Source organism: Vulpes lagopus, chromosome 5, assembly GCF_018345385.1.
Source record: "Vulpes lagopus strain Blue_001 chromosome 5, ASM1834538v1, whole genome shotgun sequence".
Lineage (NCBI taxonomy): Eukaryota > Metazoa > Chordata > Mammalia > Carnivora > Canidae > Vulpes > Vulpes lagopus.
Genome location: NC_054828.1, coordinates 14,964,866 through 14,987,061, shown reverse-complemented (window position 1 = coordinate 14,987,061; position 22,196 = coordinate 14,964,866). Strand labels below are relative to the sequence as shown.

The following is a 22,196-nucleotide window of genomic DNA, read 5'->3' as shown; positions in this document are numbered from 1 at the left end:
CAGACCCAAACCACAACGTCATGGGATTTAGAAGTGGGGCCTATGGGAAGTACTTAGATTTAGATAAAGTCATTAAGACTGACCCCCCACCCCCCCAATATGGGATAAGTGTCACAAGAAAAGGCAGACAGACCAGAACTCACCTGCTCTCTCCCCATGTAGGGACACAGCAAGAAAGTAGCTATCTGCAAGCTAGGAAGGCGGCCCTCGTCAGAATCCAATCATACTAACACCCTGACCTTGGATTTCCAATCTCCAAAATGTATTTTGTTATGGCAGCTCAAGCTGACTAACATAATCAGCTGGGCTAAATGATCCCAGAGAGCTCTTTCACCTCTAATGATATACAATTCTATAAAGTATTTTAAAATTCGTACATCTAACTTTTAAAATTTTACACTAATAATGAAGCTACTTCATGAAGACTTTAAAAAGTCACTTTAGGAATTACAAATGTAGATCCAAACTTCTTGGATGTTTTAGTGTTTCAGATTGCATTTTTAAAAGACTGATTTATTTACTTGAGAGAAAGAGAGTACCACACAAGGGCAGGGAGAGGGACAGAGGGAGAGGGGGAAGGAGAGAAGCAGACACCCCGCTGAGTGGGCAGCCCCAAGCAGTGCTCACCATGACCCATGAGATCATCATCTGAGCCGAAACCAAGAGTTGGATGCTCAACCAACTGAGCCAACTAATGCATTCCTTAGGTTGCATTTGATTAGGAATCAGACAAAAGAGCTAAAATCAAAGTGAAGTACTTAACTAAACCTTACAATAATATCAAGTGTCCACTGAACATGACTTTCTAAACAGTACCCCCATAATACAAGCTAATGTCTTCTCCCTCTTCTAACATTTGCTAAATAAAAGCTCAGGACCACAAAATGTTCTTTTCTCTTTACCACTATATAACTAACACAGCCCAGACATTTAATTACACTTGGATTCATGCAATAAATTCTTCATGGAACTCCCAATGTGACCTTCTCCTTCAATCATCCTGTCCTGCTGCCAGAGTAATCTTTATAAAATGGACATCTCACCATGACATCCCCTTCCTTAAAGTCCTTCAACATTTGTACAAGAGTGTGAATACACTTAACATTATTGAACAGTATATTTAAAAATTGCTAAGACAATGAGGTACCTGGGTGGCTCTTGATTTCAGCTCAGGTCATGATCTCAGGGTTGGGAGATGGAGCCCCACGTTGAGCTCTGTGCTAGGTGTGGAGCCTGCTTGAGATTCTCTCTTTGCCCTTCCTTCCACCCACCTCCCCATCTCTAAAAATAAATAAATAAAATTTAGAAATGGTTAAGATGGTAAATTTTATGTTATGTGTTTTTGGATTCTTTTTTTACCATAATTAACATACACAGCCACCAGAGTGCCTGCTACATGGGGAGGGAAAATCTTTCAGGGGCTCCCCATTATTTCTAGAATGAAACTTAAGTTTCCTAGTTGGATAAAAGATTCAGGACTTCACTGTCTCTCCATCGTTTGCACATGCACACTATGCTCTAAACTGTAAAGAACCACTTGTGCTCCACAGTCCTTATGTTTCTTTTTTTTCTTATGTGTGTTTCTAAATATGTCTAGAATACTATTCCCACTCCTTACCCTTTTTTGCCTCCCTGAATAATTCTAATTTATCTCCCTTAATACTTAGCTCAAAAAAACAAAAAACAAAAAACAAAAAACAAAAAACTTAGGTCAGATTACCAGGAAACTTTTCCAGGACACTCTAGCCAGGTCTGTGACGCTCTTGCACAACCTCTCAGGATCCAATGCTCACTCTAAATGTAACATGGTATGGTAGCGCTTTACTGTTCTGCCTCTCTTATCAGACTTTGAGCTCTTTAAAGACAAGATTCATATCTTTTAATTTCTATATTTTTGCCACTTGGCATAATGCTGGGCATCAAGGAGGTACTTAAAAATATTTGTTCAACTAAATGAGATTATATGTTGGAAAAAAAATACAGAGAGAAGTGAAAAGAAGAAGAATAAAGCAAACAAATGAAATATTCCAGGATAAAACCAAAAACTTAAAGATTTCCAACCTCTGCTTTGCTGTGTGAACACAGGAAGTGGCTACCAGGGTGCAAAGGCAGGAGAAGATGATGAGTCAGCACTTGCAAGCACTCAAGTTTACCAACCTAGAAAGCACAGTGGTTGTGGGTAACTTACTGTGTGTGGATGAGCACATGCTGCTTGAGGTCCTGCCTCCGCATAAACAACTTGTCACAGTAATCACACTTGAGATTCTTCTCACCCGTATGGATAACCATGTGGGACTCTAGGTGAGCCTTCTGGGTGAAAGACTTGTCACACAAAGTACATCTGTAGTTCTTCTGACCTGCACATTAATCCAAATTGCCATACTGTGAATAATAAATCAATCACTAGCATTCTCAAGGTGAACAGACACATGTATGAGTATGTGGCAGAGGCAGGAATGAAACAGAGCTGATAGTTGGCACATCACTTTCTAGGGCTATCTATCTATCTAGAACCAGTCAGAGAAAACAAATTTATGTTCTTCAACAAAAGCCAGTGAAGCTAATAAATCTGACCTCCTTCTAGGACCACTTAACTAAATATCTATACATATTCTTTTAGTGTTTATAGCTCATGATATAAAATCTAAAAAAAAAAATTACTTCTAATCCTAGCAACCAACCTAATTCAATTATGTTTTTAAAAACATGAATTATATCATTTGTGTATAGAGCAAAACATACTTTTACAACCTAAATTTAGAGTTATCTCTTTTTTTAAACATACAACCTCATAAACCAGAGATGAAATAAAATCTTCCTAAGAATGCAAAAATAAGATTACTCTAAGTCAGGGGTTAGCAAACCTTTTGTAAAGTCTAATCTGTATCTTAAGTTTTGTGGGCTACATAGTCTTCATTGTAACCAGTCTTAAATGCAAAAGGACAAGGAAGAATTTTACTTTCAAAGATTTGGAGAACCAATGACCCAGCCAAGAAGACTAAAATGTCATCAGTTATTTTGTAGTAAATGTATTTTAAAAATAAGTGCTAAAAGAAAGGGGTTAGCTTGCATGGAATCTGGTAAATGGAAACTTAAAAACAAAATTTGGCAGTATTTACTGGACAATATTCACAGGAGAGAAATAGGCTCTGGCTGGTGACTCAGAATGAGCTCTCTGCAAGGCTCAGAATGTTTCTATAGCATTCCTTTGCTTTCAGGCCAAACACATGCATCAACTTCCCGATTAAGTCCATTTTCCCGGTCACCTTCAAACCATGGTGGGGGCAGCACCCGGAATGTGAAACATCGTAATAACAGGAGCTAACACCCTCTGAGGAAGTGCAATTACCACACCAAGACTTATCTATCACCCAATGAAGTCCTGCTGACAGCCAGATGGATTCATTTTCTCACGTATTAACTCCACCTGCAAGACTAGCTAGCTGCAATTTCTTTACTACCGCAATTTCTAATTGTTGCACAATTCCATTTTGATGGTCTAATTCAACTTACCTGTATGTATCTTGAGGTGGGTCCGCAGGTTGCTGGGATCACTAAAAGCCTTGCTACAGAAATCACACTTGTGGGGCTTCATACCCATGTGACCCATAAAGTGGACATGAAGTTTGGAAGGAGAGATAAAAGCCTGGGGGCACATTGAGCACTTCCACTTCCTTTCTTTGCTGTGGCTCGGCCCATGGCTGCTGCTGTGGCCCTGGCTATGAAGATGGGTATGGATGTGGCTGGTAAGGTGAGCTTTGAACTCTGTATAGGAACTGCATTCCTTGCCACAGTTACAGAGGTGCACATCTGGGTGTTCAGGAGCACCTTCAAAACAAAAATGACTCAATGTCTCCTCATACTTAAACTGTAAAACTCGTTCTTGATATTAATAACACTGCTTACACTTCTCCGTTCTACCAAAATTTCCATCTTGCCCACTACCTGTAAAACTAAAATGTAGAGTTTAATCCTCTATTCCCCGCATCACACACAACGTGTTGGGCACAAAGGAAGATGATGATACATCTTTCCTAAGCAAAAACCTTTTTTTTTTTTTTTTTTTTTTGTAGTACAAACTCTTAAACATAGCTTGTCATCATGACACAATGCAAAGAAAAAGACTATGCAGGTTAAGTCAATTAAAGGAACGTAATTACTGTTCTTTATGAACGTAAATTACAATGGTACTGGCTCAAAAAAAGTAGCCTAAGGAACTTCAAATACCCCAAATCAAAATTTTACCACAAAAGTAACTTTCACATGAATACTGCATGATCAATAACATTCAGCTTGTGAAGAACCTCACAGATTATAACACTTCTAACACAGGGATAATATCCTGCTTTTATTTATACAAAGGTATATGATTTACTTCAGCGAACATGTAAGTCATTACCAAAACTACTACTGGTCCTCAGAGTGTTTTTACTATGCTAGATTCAGGAAAAACAAGTCTTATAGTAACTTACCAATCTGCTGAGCATAATCCCGGCTGTAATAAAAAAGCAGTTCATTTTCAGGAGGGATATCCTGTGAGGTGCAGAAATAGATTTTTCCATCATGGGGATAAGCCACCAAATTCTGCTCTTCCCGGTTCCTAAGTTATCACATTTAATAGATGAAGTATATTAATTTTGAGGTATATACTAAACACATCATATCCCTAGAGCAAAATTCTATATGAAAACTTAGAGAACTATTTTCTTTGGGTCAGTTTTTCTAATTCTCTATCGTATTAGGAGGGACTTGTATAGAAGCAGAATTCTTTTTTCTGTACATCAGCTGATTCCCCTTTACAGTCAGAAACACTAGAGAACTTATCAACAGAAGAAAATAAAGTTTTAAAAAAGCAATATGACAAAGACTGAGATAATTAGCTGAATAATAATTAACTTACGGCCTAATGGTTGACCAACAGCAGATATAGAGAAAAGGTACCCACTTACAAATTCAATGAAGACCCTATTACTTCCTATTGCACTGGTAGGTTAAACTATTTTTAAAAAGGATAGCTTCTTCTGTTTTGATTTATAACCACTCCAGTCAACAACTACTGGAGTAAAGAAGGTAAGAAGTCTTGTTCAGATATCAGTATAATATGGAATCTTTGGCTCTGCTCTATTTTATGCAAAGCTTCCTATTAAAAATATCCAAATCGTAACTATCTCTTCATCCAAGACCACTCTTACCTGGCTTTACGCACAAACATCATCCAATTACATTCATTTTCATCAGTTGTGATGATGCAGAATTCTAGGACACCATTGTGGTATATCTGCCAACAAAAGGCAAACGTACATGTCAAATGAACTGACAAGCAATACAAAGTGCTACTGAAGTTAGGCTGGCAACAGTTTCATTTACTCCACAGTAGGCTACAGCTTTCCTAGTCAGTGCAGAACTCCATGGTTGCCTTCTTACACATTTGTCATTTCACCCAGCCCCCATTTCCAGCAGTGTAATAAAGACCACTAGAGACCAACAGTTAGTGCTCGAGGTACAAAATGACCCTGCTCTTAATTATTTACATTTTGGCTTGACTGGAAAAAACAAAAACAGTCTATCTACTTGTTTTCATCACCTACCACTTGGTGATAATGAGTGACTAAAGAGACATTAAGGTCATAGAACCATCTCTTCTCATTCTTCTTCTAATGGACCTAGCATTCTTCTGTGTTTTTTGGATACCAAAACTCATGTCCCCAATGCTGGCAGCACCTTACCTTTCCAATGATCACAAGATCTACTTTCCTCTCACTTCAATTTTGCAGGCATCATTTCCAATCTATTAACTACAAGTGACTCTACATAAATATGTTATACAAATAGCTGTTTACATTAAAACCTTGCATTTGGGATCCCTGGGTGGCGCAGCGGTTTAATGCCTGCCTTTGGCCCAGGGCGCAATCCTGGAGACCCGGGATCGAATCCCACGTCGGGCTCCCGGTGCATGGAGCCTGCTTCTCCCTCTGCCTATGTCTCTGCCTCTCCCTCTCTCTCTCTCTGTGACTATCATAAATAAATAAAAATTTTAAAAAATGAAAAAAATAAAACCTTGCATTTTCCTGAAATTTTACCATTAGAAAACTAGAAAAATGATCCAGGGCACCTGGGTGGCTCAGTCAATTAAGCATCTGCCTTCAGCTCAGGTCATGATCCCAGGGTCTTGGGATCAAGCCCCGCATCAGGCTCCCTGCTCAACAGGGAGTCTGCTTCTCCCTCTCTCCACGGCTTGTGCTCACTGGCTCTCTCGCTCTCTCTCAAAATCAAGTAAAATCTTTAAAAAAGAAAACTAAAGAAATGATCTTAGCTTCCAATCCCAGAACTGTTTGCCAACCTAACTATTTGAGGAATGTTTTGATTACAAAATAAGACTTTCATCATATAAACAAAGTCCATGTCCTCAGCTGCCTCAAAAAATCAAAATGAAGAATCGCTGGATTATCTAACAAAAGGAAGACTAAAAGCAGTTTCTTTTCTAAGTTTAGTAGCTGGTGTTTTGCTAAATATTAGAATTTGGCTACAAAGAACAGAAAGGATATAATGTTAAATAAATGCCAGGTGAATGACACCATAGAAATTTAGCCAATTTTGCTTTTACATCACTTTTAACTACCTCACTATAATAAAAACATCCAAAAGCCAGAGAAAAGCTTCATGAACACTGACCTTCCAGATATGGTTGACTGCCTTGTCTGTCCATTCTGCTACTTCCATGGAGTGGCTCTGTTGGCCAATTAAAGGCCCAAAGCAAGTCCGCACGGGAATGGTTTCTCCAGTCCACACTCCTATCAGTGAAAAGACATCAACTACCCAATCAATGATTAAGCACCTAACAGGATACACAAGACAGAGTGGCTTAGCTCATTTAAAGAATCTTATATTCAGCGAACCTAAGAACTATGGCTATTCCAGCACTCCTATGATATAGCTAAAGTCTTATGGGTTCTATCCCATAAATACAGAAAATGTAATGATCAGATTAAATGGGGCTCAGAAGAAATGCACAGAGTTAAGGAACACATGGATGGCTCAGTGGTTGAGTGTCTGCCTTCAGCTCAGGGCATGATCCCAGTCTGGGAATCGAGTCCTGCATTGGGCTCCCCACAAGGAGCCTGCTTCTGCCTCTGCCTGTGTCTCTGCCTCTCTCTGTCTCTCTCATGGAAAAAAAGAAAAGAAAAGAAAAGTGCAGAGTAAGCAGCAGTATCAGAAATCCTTAAACCCTTGGGACGCATGAATGGCTCAGTGGTTGAGTGTCTGCCTTCGGCTCAGGGCTTGATCCTGGAGTCCAGGGATCAAGTCCTGCATCTGGCTCGCCGCATGGAGCCTGCTTCTCCCTCTGCCTATGTCTCTGCCTCTCTCTCTGGTCTCTCATGAATAAATAAATAAGAAGAAAGAAAGAAAATAAAGAAAAGAAAGAAGAGAAAGAAAAGAAAGAAAAAAAAGAAAGAAAGAAAAGAAAGTAAAGAAAGAAAGAAAAAAAAGAAAGAAAAGAAAGTAAAGAAAGAAAGAAAAAAAAGAAAGAAAGAAAGAAAGAAAGAAGAGAGAAGAAAGAAGAGAGAGAAGAAAGAAAGAAAGAAAGAAAGAAAGAGGGATCCCTGGGTGGCGCAGCGGTTTGGCGCCTGCCTTTGGCCCGGGGCGCGATCCTGGAGACCCGGGATCGAATCCCACGTCGGGCTCCCGGTGCATGGAGCCTGCTTCTCCCTCTGCCTATGTCTCTGCTTCTCTCTCTCTCACTGTGTGCCTATCATAAATAAATAAAAAATTAAAAAAAAAAAAAAAAAGAAAGAAAGAAAGAAAGAAAAGAAAAGAAAAGAAAAGAAAAGAAAAGAAAAGAAAAGAAAAGAAAAGAAAAGAAAAGGAAAGGAAAGGAAAGGGAAAGGGGAAAGAAAGAAAGAAAGAAAGAAAGAAAGAAAGAAAGAAAGAAAGAAAGAAAGACCTAAACCCAGTGTTACACAGAAGGAACCAAATCAAGTCCCTCCAAGTGTTATTTCAGAGTTAATACATAAAAAAGGCTTATAGGATGTAACTCAATTATAAAAATATAATTACTACAGAGTAAATCAAACTTCAAGCATCTGTGCTTAAAGCATTGCTCAATATTATCTAAGCTATTTTAATGTTTTCAACTGACTCATACCCAAACTACAGCTGAAAAAATAATGAACCCAGCTTAATATCGACAAAGAAATGGCACAGTAATTCAGAAACAATTTTAAATTTAAATCTGGATAACCAAACTCTGGCAGTCTATGTTTCTTATTCCTTTTTCCTAAGGAGTATTAGACAACCCTTTTGTGACAAAGGGTTATCAGTGATGAATTCTCTGATAAAAGAAACAAGTTTCAAGGACTGTTTTGTCATAATCATTAGAGAATAATACAGCCAAGAATAAAAGTCTTTAGACTCAGGCCAAGATTTTCTCCTTTATTCATTTTTTTTAAAGATTTTATTTATTCATGAGAGACACAGAGAGAGAGAGGCAAAGACACAGGCAGAGGGAGAAGCAGGCTCCATGCAGGAAGTCCAATGTGGGACTCAATCCTGGCACTCTGGGATCATGCCCTAGGCCAAAGGCAGACGCTCAACTGCTGAGCCACCCAGGCATCCCATCCTTTATTCATTTCTGATTCTAAGGGGAAATTTCTCAATAAAGTTTCAACTTGATTTATTGCTATCACTGGTCAAATGTGTCTAGAAAGATAAATCTTGGGGTTTTATGCTTCCAAGATTCTTACCAACTTCTGCTCCAACCACTGACTGGCGGAGGACAAGCTGCTTTGGGAGAGAAAGCCTTGCTCTGCTCTCTATTGGAGTGTCAGGAACAAAAGTCACTGGTCCGTGATCCGGGCAGTCTGAGGGATAGGCTCGGTCACAGAGAGTGCACCCTGTGGGTAGGAAATTTGAGACACAGAAATGGCATTAGTTCAAGCAGCCTAAAGTACCACCTTTCTTATTTAAATGCTAATTACTAAAGTATAACTTGTAAGAAGCAAAGTTCTAGTAAAAATACTCTGATCAAAGAATCACTTTCTTACACTAAGATACGTATCCCACTCTTATATCTCTTTCCAGTAAGAGCAGATCAAATCTCACAGAACAATTTTACTGTTTCAGTCCAGAAGAGACTGATAAAAAAATAACAGTATATTAATTCAAGAAAAAAAAAGTACAGTGGTCTTGGGGCACCTGGGTGGCTCAAGTGTGGTTGAATGTCTGCCTTCAGCTCAGGTCATGATCCTGGGGTCCTGGGACTGAGTCCTGCATTGGGCTCCCCATGGGGAGCCTGCTTCTCCCTCTATGTTTCTGCCTCTGTCTCTCATGAATAAATAAATAAAATCTTAAAAAAAGAGTAGTGTTCTTTACATTAAGTAGATACCTAATACTTTTAGATATGGTATCTAAAGTCCTAAGATTCCAATTCTACCAAACTATATGAGCAAATAGGAATTGAAATGCCATCATACAAAGCCAAAACAGATGACAATATAGGTCAAGAGTCAGAGCTGGGGGATCCCTGGGTGGCTAGGGGATCCCTGGGTGGCTCAGCGGCTTAACACCTGCCTTAGGCCCAGGGCGTGATCCTCGAGTCCTGGGATTGAGTCCCACATCGGGCTCCCTGTGTGGAGCCTGCTTCTCCCTCTGCCAGTGTCTCTACCTCTGTGTCTCTCCTGTACAAATAAATAAAATCTAAAGAGTCAGAGCTAGGTACATGACTGCCAACTTTTGCTTCATTATGAACAAACTGGTTACCCAGGTTTGATGATAGATTCTTAAGACCAAAAAATAAATAAATAAAGAGAGGGAGGGCAAAAAATGCTCTTAGGGACAGTAGGTAGTTATATTCTTGCAGTATTTAAGACTTTTAATTTCTTACTGTTCATATAGTCTTTCTTTTTGCATGTCAAAAAGGGTGTTGTCTTTGTATATACTGCTGTCTACGGTTACTGTAACTTTTTTTTTAAAGATTTTATTTATTTCTTCATGAGAGACACAGAGAGAGACAGAGGCAGAGACACAGGCAGAGGGAGAAGCAGGCTCCACGCAGGGAGCCCGATGTGGGACTAAATCCTGGGACTCCAGGATCACGCCCAGGCTGAAGGCAGGTGCTAAACCGCTGAGCCACCCAGGGATCCCCTGGTTACTGTAACTTCACTTTTACAAGCTCATGAGTATCCCTGTCCATAAATCTGCTTCATTTCTGTTAAGGAATAGCACACATGACCTTATCAGTCAATGATTATGTTCAAACTTTCCAAATTCATCCACAAAACAGATGGAATACATCAACCTCAGAATCACAGCCATCTAAGTATCTTTTTTTCCTAAGTAATTATTGAACATTTCTCATTAAATGACATAAAATATCAGTACATTTTCATATTTAGGCAAAGCAGAAATAGTATCTTACTTCAACCATTACTTGACTAAAAATACTTTGAATATCAGATTAGAGATCCCCTATACCTAGTGAGAACTGATTGTCCACTGCTCTTAATAAGAAACTATGCTAAATCTCCAAAGGAGATTCAGATTTCATACTGCAAAAAAATGCTTTAAAGGTTTCTCGAAAATACACAAATGGCCAATTAGAACATGTAAAGGAAGAAGTTTGCCATCATTATCAATCCGGTAAGCCAAATCTAAACCACAATGAGATGCCACTTCACAGTTGGTAAGATGGATAACAGAAAAAGTGTTTAAAAGATGTGGAGAGGGATCCCTGGGTGGCGCAGCGGTTTGGCGCCTGCCTTTGGCCCAGGGCGCGATCCTGGAGACCCGGGATCGAATCCCACGTCGGGCTCCTGGTGCATGGAGCCTGCTTCTCCCTCTGCCTGTGTCTCTGCCTCTCTCTCTCTCTCTCTGTGACTATCATAAATAAATAAAAATAAAAAAAATTTAAAAGATGTGGAGAAACTGGAACACTCACACGTTGATGTTGGGAATTGAAAATGGTGCAAAGTTTTTCAGAAAACTCTAACAGTTCCTCAAAAAGTTAAATACAGAGCAATTCCATTCCTAAATATATATCTAAGAGACTTAAACATATGTACATACAAAAACTTGTACATGAATGTTCACAGCAGCATTATTCATAATAGCCAAAGGAGAAATCAAATGTTCATAAGTGAAAGGTGGATAAACAAAATGTGGTATATTCAAACAATGGATTATTACACAGCCATAAAGAGGAATGAAGCAATGACACCTGCTACAACATGAATGAAATATGACAACATTGTCCTAAGGGAAAGAAGCAAATCACAAAGGCCACATGTCATATGTTTCCATTATATGAAGTGTCCAGGACAGGTGAATCTATAGATAGAAAGTAGATTAGTGGTTGCCTGAGGACCATGGCAGGGAGGGAAGGGAGTTGGAAGGGCAGGAATGATGAGCAACTGCTAGTGGGGTATCTTTACAGGGTGTTAATGCTTTGAAATTAGATAGTGATGATTGTTACACAACTTTGTCAGTATACAAAAAAACTACGAAATTGTACACTTTAAAACGTGTATGTGAATTCTATCTCATTTTTAAAAAACACACACAGGAGGGCAGCCCCAGTGGCGCAGCAGTTTAGCGCCACCTGCAGCCCGGGGTGTGATCCTGGAGACCTGGGATGGAGTCCCACGTTGGGCTCCCTCATGGAGCCTGCTTCTCTCTCTGCCTGTGTCTCTGCCTCTCTCTCTGTCTCTCATGAATAAATAAATAAATAAAATCTTTAAAACACACACACACACACACACACACACACACACACACACAGGAGCAAGATTCCACATGACCACTTAAAAAAGAATCAACAGGCTTATTTAGGCCTCTCTTATCCTCTGCTGAGTTAATGAGCCTCCATTAATCACATCCCTAAATTAAAATATTTTAAAATTATTGATTTCAGACTTTAAAAGTTTAACATGAAAGTTCTCCTCACTGCTTGGCTTCTGAGGCACCAGAAGCTTTGTCCTACTTTTCTGACCCTCCTATTCAGTCTAATTTGGAAGCTCTTCCTCTACCTTCTCTTATACTCCACATTCTCACTAGGAGGTAATTTTACCCCACTTCCATGGCTATGATTGACATTCTAATGCTGAGGATCCCTGAATATTTGCAGACAGATCTCTGTGCTCCAGATTAAAATTCTCATTAGATATCTCTATTGGGGCATGGCTGGGTGGCTCAGTTGGTTAAGTGTCTGCCTTTGGCTCAGGTCATGGTCACTGGCTCCCTGCTCTATGGGAAGTCTCCTCCTTCTTCCTATGCCCCTCCCCCCCTGTGTTCTGTCAAATAAAATCTTAAAAAAAAAAAAACTCTATTGGGTATTTTATAGACACTGAAATCAACAGGTCTGAAACCAGCTCCTCAAAAAAAAAAAAAAAAAAAAAAAAAAAAAAGAAGCCTCCTCCACCATTCATTATCCTAAGAAGCGGTACCACTCTCCACCTAGTTTCCCATGCCAGAAACCAGGGTATATCTCCTTCACCCTTCTCTCTCCCAACTTTAATTGGCAAGCTCTACTAAGTTTTTTGTAAATACTCCCCACTTTCCTCAACATCACCTCAACTCCAGGTTAGAAAATCACCTTCCACTTAAATTTTGGCATCATCTTCCTTACCTGCCTACTCATCTCACTTTTGCAACAGAGCCCCCATCCCAAATTGCACTCGTTAAGACCACTGACTTCTTAGAAGACCCTTTGGGTTCTGGCTCCTACTTCTTTCTCATCACCTACATACTATGCTTCAGCAATTCTGAAGCATGCAAAATTTTTTTAGTCCTAGGTACTTACAGGTGCCAACTCCTGTCTGGGACACTGTTCTTCCTGATACTCAGCTACCAACATCTTTCTTGTCCTTCAAGTCTGTGCTAACTAACATATGTACTGCCTCCCCTGGTAAGTCTTCTCTATTCCTTCCATGGCTTGGTTAGATGCTCCGCTTTAGGCTCTCTTAAACCTCAAATTTAATCCCATCTTCCCACTTATGTTGTATTACGATAGCTTGTTTACTTGCCTATGCCTCCCATCAGATATAAGCTCTTTAAAGGCATGTGTCATCTCTCACAGACTGTTTTCTACCCTGCCTCTAGCACAGAGGCTAGCACAGAGTAAGCACTCAACACGTTTCCTGCATGAATGAAGAATGTAGTAACACCAACAAATGAACAGTCTTTACACTGCTTTTTGCTACCGTTGCCCCATAAAAAGAATTCTTACATGTCCAACTATAGTAATTTACATGCATTCTGAGCAAAAATAAAAACTGTGTTTGTATCAACCTACATTTTTTCCATGGGGATAAGATAGTACATATCATCTAATAAATTTGTCTTATGTTGACAAAGCACACAGCATGACACACAGACTACCTCACTGAAGTTTACTTCTATAATAACTCTATTTCTGAAACCCAGGGAAATATCATGAATATATTGGACTGACCCTATCTGTAAAATACAGAAGGAAATGACTCTGGTTTCCTTATTTTAGAATACTTAAGAACCAACAAAATGTCTGTATGTCATTCAGCTGGAGGAAAAGGCACATTAATAAAGCACAACACACAAAGAAAAATCCCAAAATTTAGTTACTTTCTATGCTTCCCTAACACGTGATTTTGGAATAAAACTATTAGAGATGATGACCCTTTCTACCAATATTTCCAAAAGAAAAAGGCTAAATACACTCACAAATTGTAAACAAGGTTGCCATATTTTCCTTGTTTGAATTGGAGTCTTCCATTTGCAGTGAAGGTGGTACAAAAGAAAGACTGTCTGAAGATACATCTACATGACCTGTCCCCATAGCAACCTCCTGGGTGATGGAGGAGACAGCCACAGGTTCTAGGCTTAGGCCAACTTCATGGAGGGAAACAGATTCTAGGGAGGCGAGGTTGTGTGAGGTAGAGAGTGCCACGCTTACAGAGTTGGTGCTCATGGCCACGGTGTGAATGGAGTCACTGAGGGCACTGTCAGACATCCCGTTGACCCGACTTGCAATGTGGTCCGTCTCCATGACCACAGGGAGCTCCAGGCCATTCCCATGAATGGGTATCACACCACCATGTCCTACAGTGTCTGCTGCAAGATTGCTGCTCACAGAATCTACAGACAAAGGTTCATGACTTCTGGAGCCATTTGGGATCTGGGAATGCTCGCCTGCAACACCATCCATCGTAAGTTCTTCTGCCATTCCATCTGTAGAGATTGGGCTGGTAACCCTAGAGACGTTCTCCATAGTGATTGTTGTGTCCAAGGCCACCTCATGGCCATCACTGGGATGAAGACTTTGGGCACCATGTGTGTTCACAGAGCGAGAGTCTATTGAAACAATGCCTGGCTCCAATCCAACATTTCCACTGGACTGATAGGGATCTAGGGCTGAAGCATTATTGGCGATAGACAGTGCTGTATTACCATCAACATTTATAGAGTTAGGGTGGATATACTGAGGAGGTGGTCTGTCAGCTAAATAAGATAAAATGCCTGGGAAAGGGAAAAGATGAGATATCAGAGATTTTTTAGTACAGCATTAAATATAAGAAATTCCAAATGCTAGAAACTATTTTCCTTACAAATAACTAGATTAATCTCTTACCTAATTCTCTGGCTTAACTGATATACTTTATAAAAACAGCAACATAAATAGACCATAAAAGAATCTTCTACTTACTTATTTGGTTAAATTGATATATATACCTTATAAATAGCAACATACATATACCATAATTCAGTTTTCCCTGTGAAACTCAGACACTATAAAAGATTATCCCTGTGAAACTCACACACTATAAAAGATTAACTAAGTCCATGGAAATTAAGCATTTAAATGATGCCTTTAATATATACATAGTTGGAATTCCTGAGACCCAAGATGCTGAAATTTGTTTTATAAAAATTAAAAGGTAAAATGATTTAAAAGCAGATCTTCCAGGGACACCTAAGTGGCTCAGTGGTTGAGCATCTATCTGCCTTTGGCTCGGGCATCCTGGGGTTCTGGGATTGAGTTCCACATCGGGCTCCCCACAGGGAACCTGCTTCTCCCTCTGCCTATGTCTCTGCCTCTCTCTGTATGTCTCTCATGAATAAAATCTTTGAAAAAAAGTAAAAAAAAAAAATATATATATATATATATATAACTAAGTTTTAAGTTATTAAACTATCATAGCATATTACATTCCATTCAAAACAAAGTCACAATCGAATCTGCTTTATTAAAACCAAAAGAAATACTTGAATATACATGCTTGTAAGGATATGGTGAAATGGTACCTGCTGCATTGCCAGTGGGAATGAAAATTACTAAAACTTCTTTGGAAAGTATATATATTAAGAACCCAAAAGACATTCATGTGCTCTTGCACAAGAAATTCCACTGAGGATAATCTTCCCTAAAAGCATTTTATAGATATTATATACAAAGACATTCCTGTAATAAGAACCTAGAAAAACCAAACTGTCCAACAATAAAGATTGATTATAAATAAACCATGGAATATCCATTCAGAAGACTATAATGCAGCATTAAAAAGAATAATTATGAAAACCATGCAGCAGTTATGGAAAATAACTACAGAAAAATATGAAGTAGGGACACCTGGGTGGCTCAGTGGTTGCGTGTCTGCTTTCAACTCAGAGCGTGATCCCGAGGTCCTAGGAGGGGGTTTCCCATCAGGCTCCCCACAGGGAGCCTGCTTCTCCCTCTGCCTATGTCTCTGCCTGTCTCTCATGAATAAACAAAATCTTAAAAAAGAAAAAAAAAGGAAAGAAAAATATAAAGTGGAAAAGGATACACAATCATGTAGAAAGTATAGTCTTAATTATGAAAAATATTAAAAAGCTATACACTGAGATAAAAGGAGGGAAGTACATCAAAAAGATGGACGATGGAACTATGTATGAGTGGTTCTCCTCCCTATTTGCTAAATTTTCTAAAATAAATATTCAGAACAAAAATATCAATAAACTTAAAAACCCTATAAACCTTAATTTATAATAATGACACTAACAGGATGTATGGTTGATAGGAATTACAACTACAGAATTATAAAAACTGAATCAAGGAAATACTGGAGGAAAGAAGGAGAAAAATTGCTTAAGCACCCTTAATAAATAAAACTTAGTCAAACTGTTATATTAATAATGTGTTATCTGTACATTGTAAGAGGAAAGGTACAAAAATATTTATTTTTTCCCACCTAGATATTAATATCCAATACTGAAAAACAGAAAAAAGTGTTATTCAAGTCTTCAAGAAAGGAAGTTAAGAGGAGGCTTTCTTCTAATGTTCCAAATAACTGTACTACTTACCAGGTAGAATGGTTCTGAAGTAACTGCTCTCCAGGTGGGGGTACGGTGGTGGAGGTAGGGTGTAGTTTCTTTCGGGTAACCCGCACATCACCCCTCGATCCCCAATACCCATTGGGAGCATTAGAGACAAAGCAGAAGGCAAAGAGCTCAGGGAGGGACCCAGGTTTGGAATTGCCACTGGCAGGCCTACAAAAAAATGTTTTTTTTTTCTCAATTAAAAGAAAGTAAGTACTTAAAAACTCTCTCTATAATCACTAGCTAAACTCTTAGGGAGGTTTCTACATATGAGGGGAAAAATCTCACTTAGTAGCCCCTTATATCCACAGACAGTATTGTGCAGACATCCAGAAATAGGTCTTAAAGGGAGTTAAGTTAGTTTTAAAATGGTCAAGCTGATCTTCCAGTTGTCTGTATTGCTTTTAAGTATTAAAACATTACAATTAAAAAACTAGTTTAAATACAGTTTAACAGAACAAATCATATAGAGATAAAAATAATGGGAAAAAATACCAAAGTTCACAGGAGTGGTCTCTGAGTAATGATATTACGAATTCTTTTCCTGTATTATTTGTATTTCCCATTTTATATGGTGAGAATGTTTTGCTTTTTAAAAATTCAAAGATATGCTTATACTTGGAAGGTAAATGCAAAACTGCACAAATATACTTTCATGTAGTCTTTTGTATATTTGCTATATTTCATAATTTAAAAAATTTAAATTTTAGATTATATTTATCTTTGATTATACTTGCAAAGTGTCGAAGTGACTCTTACTATGCCTAAGTATAACAATGAATACTCACAAACTTGGACAGTGCTAATTTGCATTATTTTTGCCAGTGGCAATATTTTTTAATAGGCCTTTACTCCTTAACAAGAGTGTTCACTAAAAGAAATGCCTAAGAGATAATCAAATGAGTTTACTAATAAGTTTTTTTAAATTTCTTTTGGACACCTGAAAAGAAGGTGGAGACCCTAGTTTAGATGAATTTATTCAGCTGCTGCATTTTAGTAACTAAGCAGGTAATCCCTACAGAGAACTATTTAAACAAATTAAAGATTTAAAACACCCTTAAACATTTTTTAAAAAATTTTATTAAGTAATCTCTACATTCAACATGGGACTCAAATGTACAATCTTGAAATCAAGAGTCACATGCTCCACAGACAGGCATCTCCATTAACTCTAATTGTGATAAAGAAAGTCCAATACAGGAGCACCTGAGTGGCTCAGTTGGTTAAGCATCTGCTCTTGGCTCAGGTCATGATCTCAGGATCCTGGGATCCAGCCTATGTCAGGCTCTGTGCTCAGCTTCTCCCTCTCCCTGTGATCATTCCCTTTCTCACAAATAAATAAATAAAACCTTAAAAAAAAAATCCCAATACATTACAATGCCATAGATCATTAAGAGTCAATAGCTTATCTCTTTTCTCTTTCAAAAGAAAAAGAAAATAAATAAAAGTTTTTTAAAGTACAGTGATGGAGGAAAATGAGAGCTTTTTCTATACTATTTCTGAGTACAGAGGCTAACAGCATTTCCATAGAGGAGATCTCTGGTACCTCCTCTTTTAATTTTAAGCCTGGTGTATTTGCAGTTGTTGCCAATTCCAGAGGTAATAAAAAATGAAGCTCAAGCGCTCTTACTTTCTGGGAACAGTTGGTAGAATAACTTTCATTCTCTTCTATTAACCCAAGGACAGAGTGCTAAAGATGTGAACCAGATGAACAGATAAACCTAGATAAAATGCCAAGTCAATTACATTTCTAGATAAAGGCCACCAACCCCACAAGAGGACTAATAAAAAAAACTGCTACTCCAATCCACTACAACTCCAGTAGTCCACAAAAACATTTCTTCCATGATGCTGCCACATGTGGAACTGTTGCTCAGACCTGCTGGGCTTCTCCTTTACACTCTTAAAGGGGCTCTGTCTCCCTTTAGGCTCCACCAAGAATTGATAATGCAATTAAGTATTGAAATTCAGTGGCTCTCCCTTACTACTCACCTGGGGCAGGGATGGCATTGTGAGTGGGTGAGGCAGCCAACCCTAGATGACTCCCTGAGACTGGCAAGGCATTGCTCACAGAGGATGAAGTCAGCTGCTCCATCCCCACTGGGCTCAGGTTCATTTCATTCATCCTAAGAAAGAGCACAGACGACCCATTATGCAAAATCTTACCTCAGTGATTCCAATTAAGTTACTGAAGAGCGACTTTGCCCGGAGACTTTGCCCTCCAGCCGGGGTAGCTGCAGCCTGACCCTGAGCAAGCCCAGCAGCTGGAGCTGCGAGTGGAGCGGTGGTAGCAGCTCCTCTCAGGAGACCACCAGATCACCCCTTCCTGTGGCCTCGCCATGGCGACCTACGGGCAGGGCTGTGCGCAGCCAATGTGTGTTCCTCCATCCTATGTTGACCTTGGCAAAGCTGCCAGAGATATTTTCAACAAAGGATTTGGTTTTGGGTTGGTGAAACTGGATGTGAAAACAAAGTCATGCAGTGATGTGAAATTCTCAACGTCTGGTTCATCTAATACAGACACTGGTAAAGTTATTGGAACCTTGAAGACCAGATATAAATGGTGTGAGTATGGCCTGACTTTCACAGAAAAGTGGAACACCGATAACACTCTGGGAACAGAAATCGCAATTGAAGACCAGATCTGTCAAGGTTTGAAACTGACATCTGATACCACCTTTTCACCAAACAAAGGGAAGAAAAGTAGTAAAATCAAGCCTTCTTACAAGTGGGAGTGTATAAACTTTGGTTGTGACGTTGACTTTGATTTTGCTGGACCTGCAATCCATGGTTCAGCCATCTTTGGTTATGAGGACTGGCTTGCTGGCTACCAGATGACTTTTGACAGTGCCAAATCAAAGCTGACAAGAAATAACTTTGCAGTAGGCTACAGGACTGGGGACTTCCAACTACACACTAATGTCAATGACAGGATAGAATTTGGAGGATCAATTTAATCAGAAAGTATGTGAAGATCTTGACACTTCAGTAAACCTTGCTTGGACATCAGGCAAAAGTCAACAACCCTAGTTTAACTGGAGTGGGCTACACTCAGACTCTGAGGCCTGGTGTCAAGCTTACACTGTCTTCCCTGGTAGATGGGAAGAGCATTAATGCTGGAGGCCACAAACTTGGGCTTGCCCTGTAGTTGGAGGCTTAATCCAGCTGAAAGAAACCTCTGGGAATGGTTATCAGAGGATTTGGCCTTAATATATTTCCAGTGTGACCAGCAGGCTTCCCCCCCTCCCTTCCCCAAGAAGGTGATCAAAACAAGGGATGATCTGAACAAGAGCTGTATTTTAAATATTTAGACAGTTACTTGTTAGCTGGTTTCTAGTTAAATTGGTTATCTAGTTACCAATACTGCAGTCCTCCAGTCACCTATACATTATTTAAATGTATTTAACTGTTAAACCAATAATGAAATAGACCTTTATGAAAACTGTGTAATTGTGTGCATGTTTGTTTTTATGTTCCTATTAACATTGAAAATTGCCATTGAACCAGAAGGATCAGTGGAAGTTTTAAGATGAGGTTAAAAAATTTCTGTTAAATTTGGCCATCATTAGAATTACTTTTGTTATCCCCAGACATTACAGATTTTGAATAAAAACAAGTATACATAATTAATGACTCCAAGTTAAAAAAAAAAAAAAAAAGTAATTGAAGAGCCTGAAAAGATGGGGGGAGGAAAATGGAAGCTGACTACTACTTAATTTTTATGCTCACAGTTCTCTAAGATAGAGTGTCTTATTCTTTCTACTGATCAGGAAACTAGGATTCAAAGACATTAATTCAATCAATGTCACAAAACAGAAAAGGACTTAACTCAGGGGTTTTGTTCCAAACCCTATGTACACTGCCTGAAGAAAAGTGCAATTCTTAGAGGATATGGCAGAGTTTGTTTCAAATCATCCAAGTTTTCTTTCACAGTATTTTATGCAAATGTTCTATTACTTCAAACCAGACCTCTGTATACAGTTTAACCCACTCAAAATAATTTTTACTAAGAGTTATAGCGATAGTGGGTCTGAATTCAATTATTAATGGTGTGAAGAAGCACCATATTTCCTTCATGGATTAGATTTTATTAAAATTCTGTATAGAGGGCAGCCCTGATGGCCTAGCAGTTTGGCGCCGCCTTCAGCCCAGCGTGTGATCCTGGAGACCCGGGATCCAGTCCCACGTCAGGCTCCCTGTGTGGAGCCTGCTTCTCCCTCTGCCTGTGTCTCTGCCTCTCTATCTGTGTCTGTCTTCAATAAATAAATAAAATATTTTAAAAATAAATAAATAAATAAATAAATAAATAAATAAATAAATAAATAAAATTCTGTATAGAAATCTTAATAGCCACCAAATAGGTTATTATGTAAGCTTTGCTACACATACTTTATAAAAATTTACTTCATATTCTCTCACCAAGTCTTCAAAATAAATGAGGAAACCAGGCTCAGAGACATGTTCTATGCCCCAAATCATAGCACAGATCATACTGCAAAACACTGCCAAAACGTTTTTCAATACATCAAATCTTTTTTTTTTAAAATCTAGATCATTTTTGTCAGGCCAAAAAATCTGAGAATCACCCTTTCTATGCAATCTACGTTACATTGTCATTAATAATGTTATCAGAATAACAGTGGTTTGAACAAGATGCTATTGGACGCTATCAATAACTATTAGTTCCTATATCAAAATTTAGAGATGGGAACGCCCGGGTGGCTCAGGGGTTAAGTGTCTGCCTTCAGCTTAGGGTGCGATCCTGAAGTCCTGGGAGCAAGTCCCACTTTGGGCTCCCTGCATGGAGCCTGCTTCTCCCTCTGCCTATGTCTCTGCCTATGTCTCTGCCTCTCTCTCTGTGTCTCTCGTAATAAACAAAATCTTAAAAAAAAAAAAAAAAAAACTAGAGACTACCATACTATAAACATTATAATTTCAAGAGGCTAGCCAATAGGTTATCCAAAGGTCACTAAAGACCTGGTTAAGCATCTGCCTTGGGCTCAGGTCATGATGTTGGGGTCCTGGGATCAAGCTCAGGGTCCAGCTCCTTGCTCAGTAGCCATCTGCATCTCCCTCTCCCTTCGTCCCTCCTGCTCAGGCTGTGTGCTCACTTTCTCTCAAATAAATAAAATCTTAAAAAATCTTTAAAAATCTTAAAAAAAAAAAACAAACCTCTACTCCTTATACCGAGAATAAGTATAGGGAACAGTAATGCAAGTTCTTCTGTGTCTGTGTACATGGGAAGAGTAAAGGAGAAGAGGAATCAAATGGATTTACACATTCCCTAGCATTGAGAGCAAACCTAAATAGGTTTTTCATTTGAAAAATGGCAGTATCAGCCACCAATAAACCTGAAAATAGTAATAACTCATACTTACTACTCCCTTACTACGTGTGTTAGGCACTGACCTAAGTGATTTACAAGTAATTATTGCACCTAATCCTTGTAAGTGAGTTAGGTACTATTCTTGATCCCATTTTAGAGATGAGAAAACAGAGAGGCTAAAAAACTTAACCCAAGATTACATAACAAGTGGCAAAGTTGGGACTTAAATCCAGGTCTGCCAATTTAAGAAACCTAAGCTGAATCACTATGTTGTGCACCTGAAACTAACATAACATTAAATATCAAGACCTGAAATCAATATAACGCTGTAGGACAACTACAATAAAAAAAAACTTGGGCAGCCCTGGTGGCTCAGCGGTTTAGCGCCGCCTTCAGCCCAGGGCCTGATCCTACAGAGAGAGAGAGGGAGAAGCAAGCTCCATGCAGTGGAGTCCCACTCCACATCCGGCTCCCTGCATGGAGCTTGCTTCTCCCTCTCTCTCTCTCTGTCTCTCATGAATAAATAAATAAAATCTAAAAAAAA

At 39.0% G+C, this 22,196-nt stretch overlaps 1 protein-coding gene and 1 pseudogene across 3 annotated transcripts in view; one reads left to right on the top strand and one right to left on the bottom strand.

The window, feature by feature from the left end:
- The window catches only part of PRDM4 (PR/SET domain 4), a 28,545-nt gene that overhangs the window by 3,684 nt on the left and 2,665 nt on the right, over positions 1-22,196 (bottom strand). For 2 of the 3 annotated variants that reach the window (XM_041756580.1, XM_041756579.1), the window contains exons 3-11: positions 18,319-18,452; positions 16,312-16,497; positions 13,693-14,487; positions 8,742-8,891; positions 6,673-6,812; positions 5,193-5,278; positions 4,473-4,600; positions 3,514-3,828; positions 2,189-2,357 (exon numbers count right to left, since the gene is read on the bottom strand). In XM_041756580.1, the coding sequence (XP_041612514.1) occupies positions 2,189-2,357; positions 3,514-3,828; positions 4,473-4,600; positions 5,193-5,278; positions 6,673-6,812; positions 8,742-8,891; positions 13,693-14,487; positions 16,312-16,497; positions 18,319-18,452 (2,103 nt within the window). The remainder of the gene's footprint in view (positions 1-2,188; positions 2,358-3,513; positions 3,829-4,472; positions 4,601-5,192; positions 5,279-6,672; positions 6,813-8,741; positions 8,892-13,692; positions 14,488-16,311; positions 16,498-18,318; positions 18,453-22,196) is intronic. The other variant, XM_041756581.1, reaches the window with a different exon arrangement.
- LOC121491549 lies at positions 18,635-19,562 on the top strand (annotated as a pseudogene).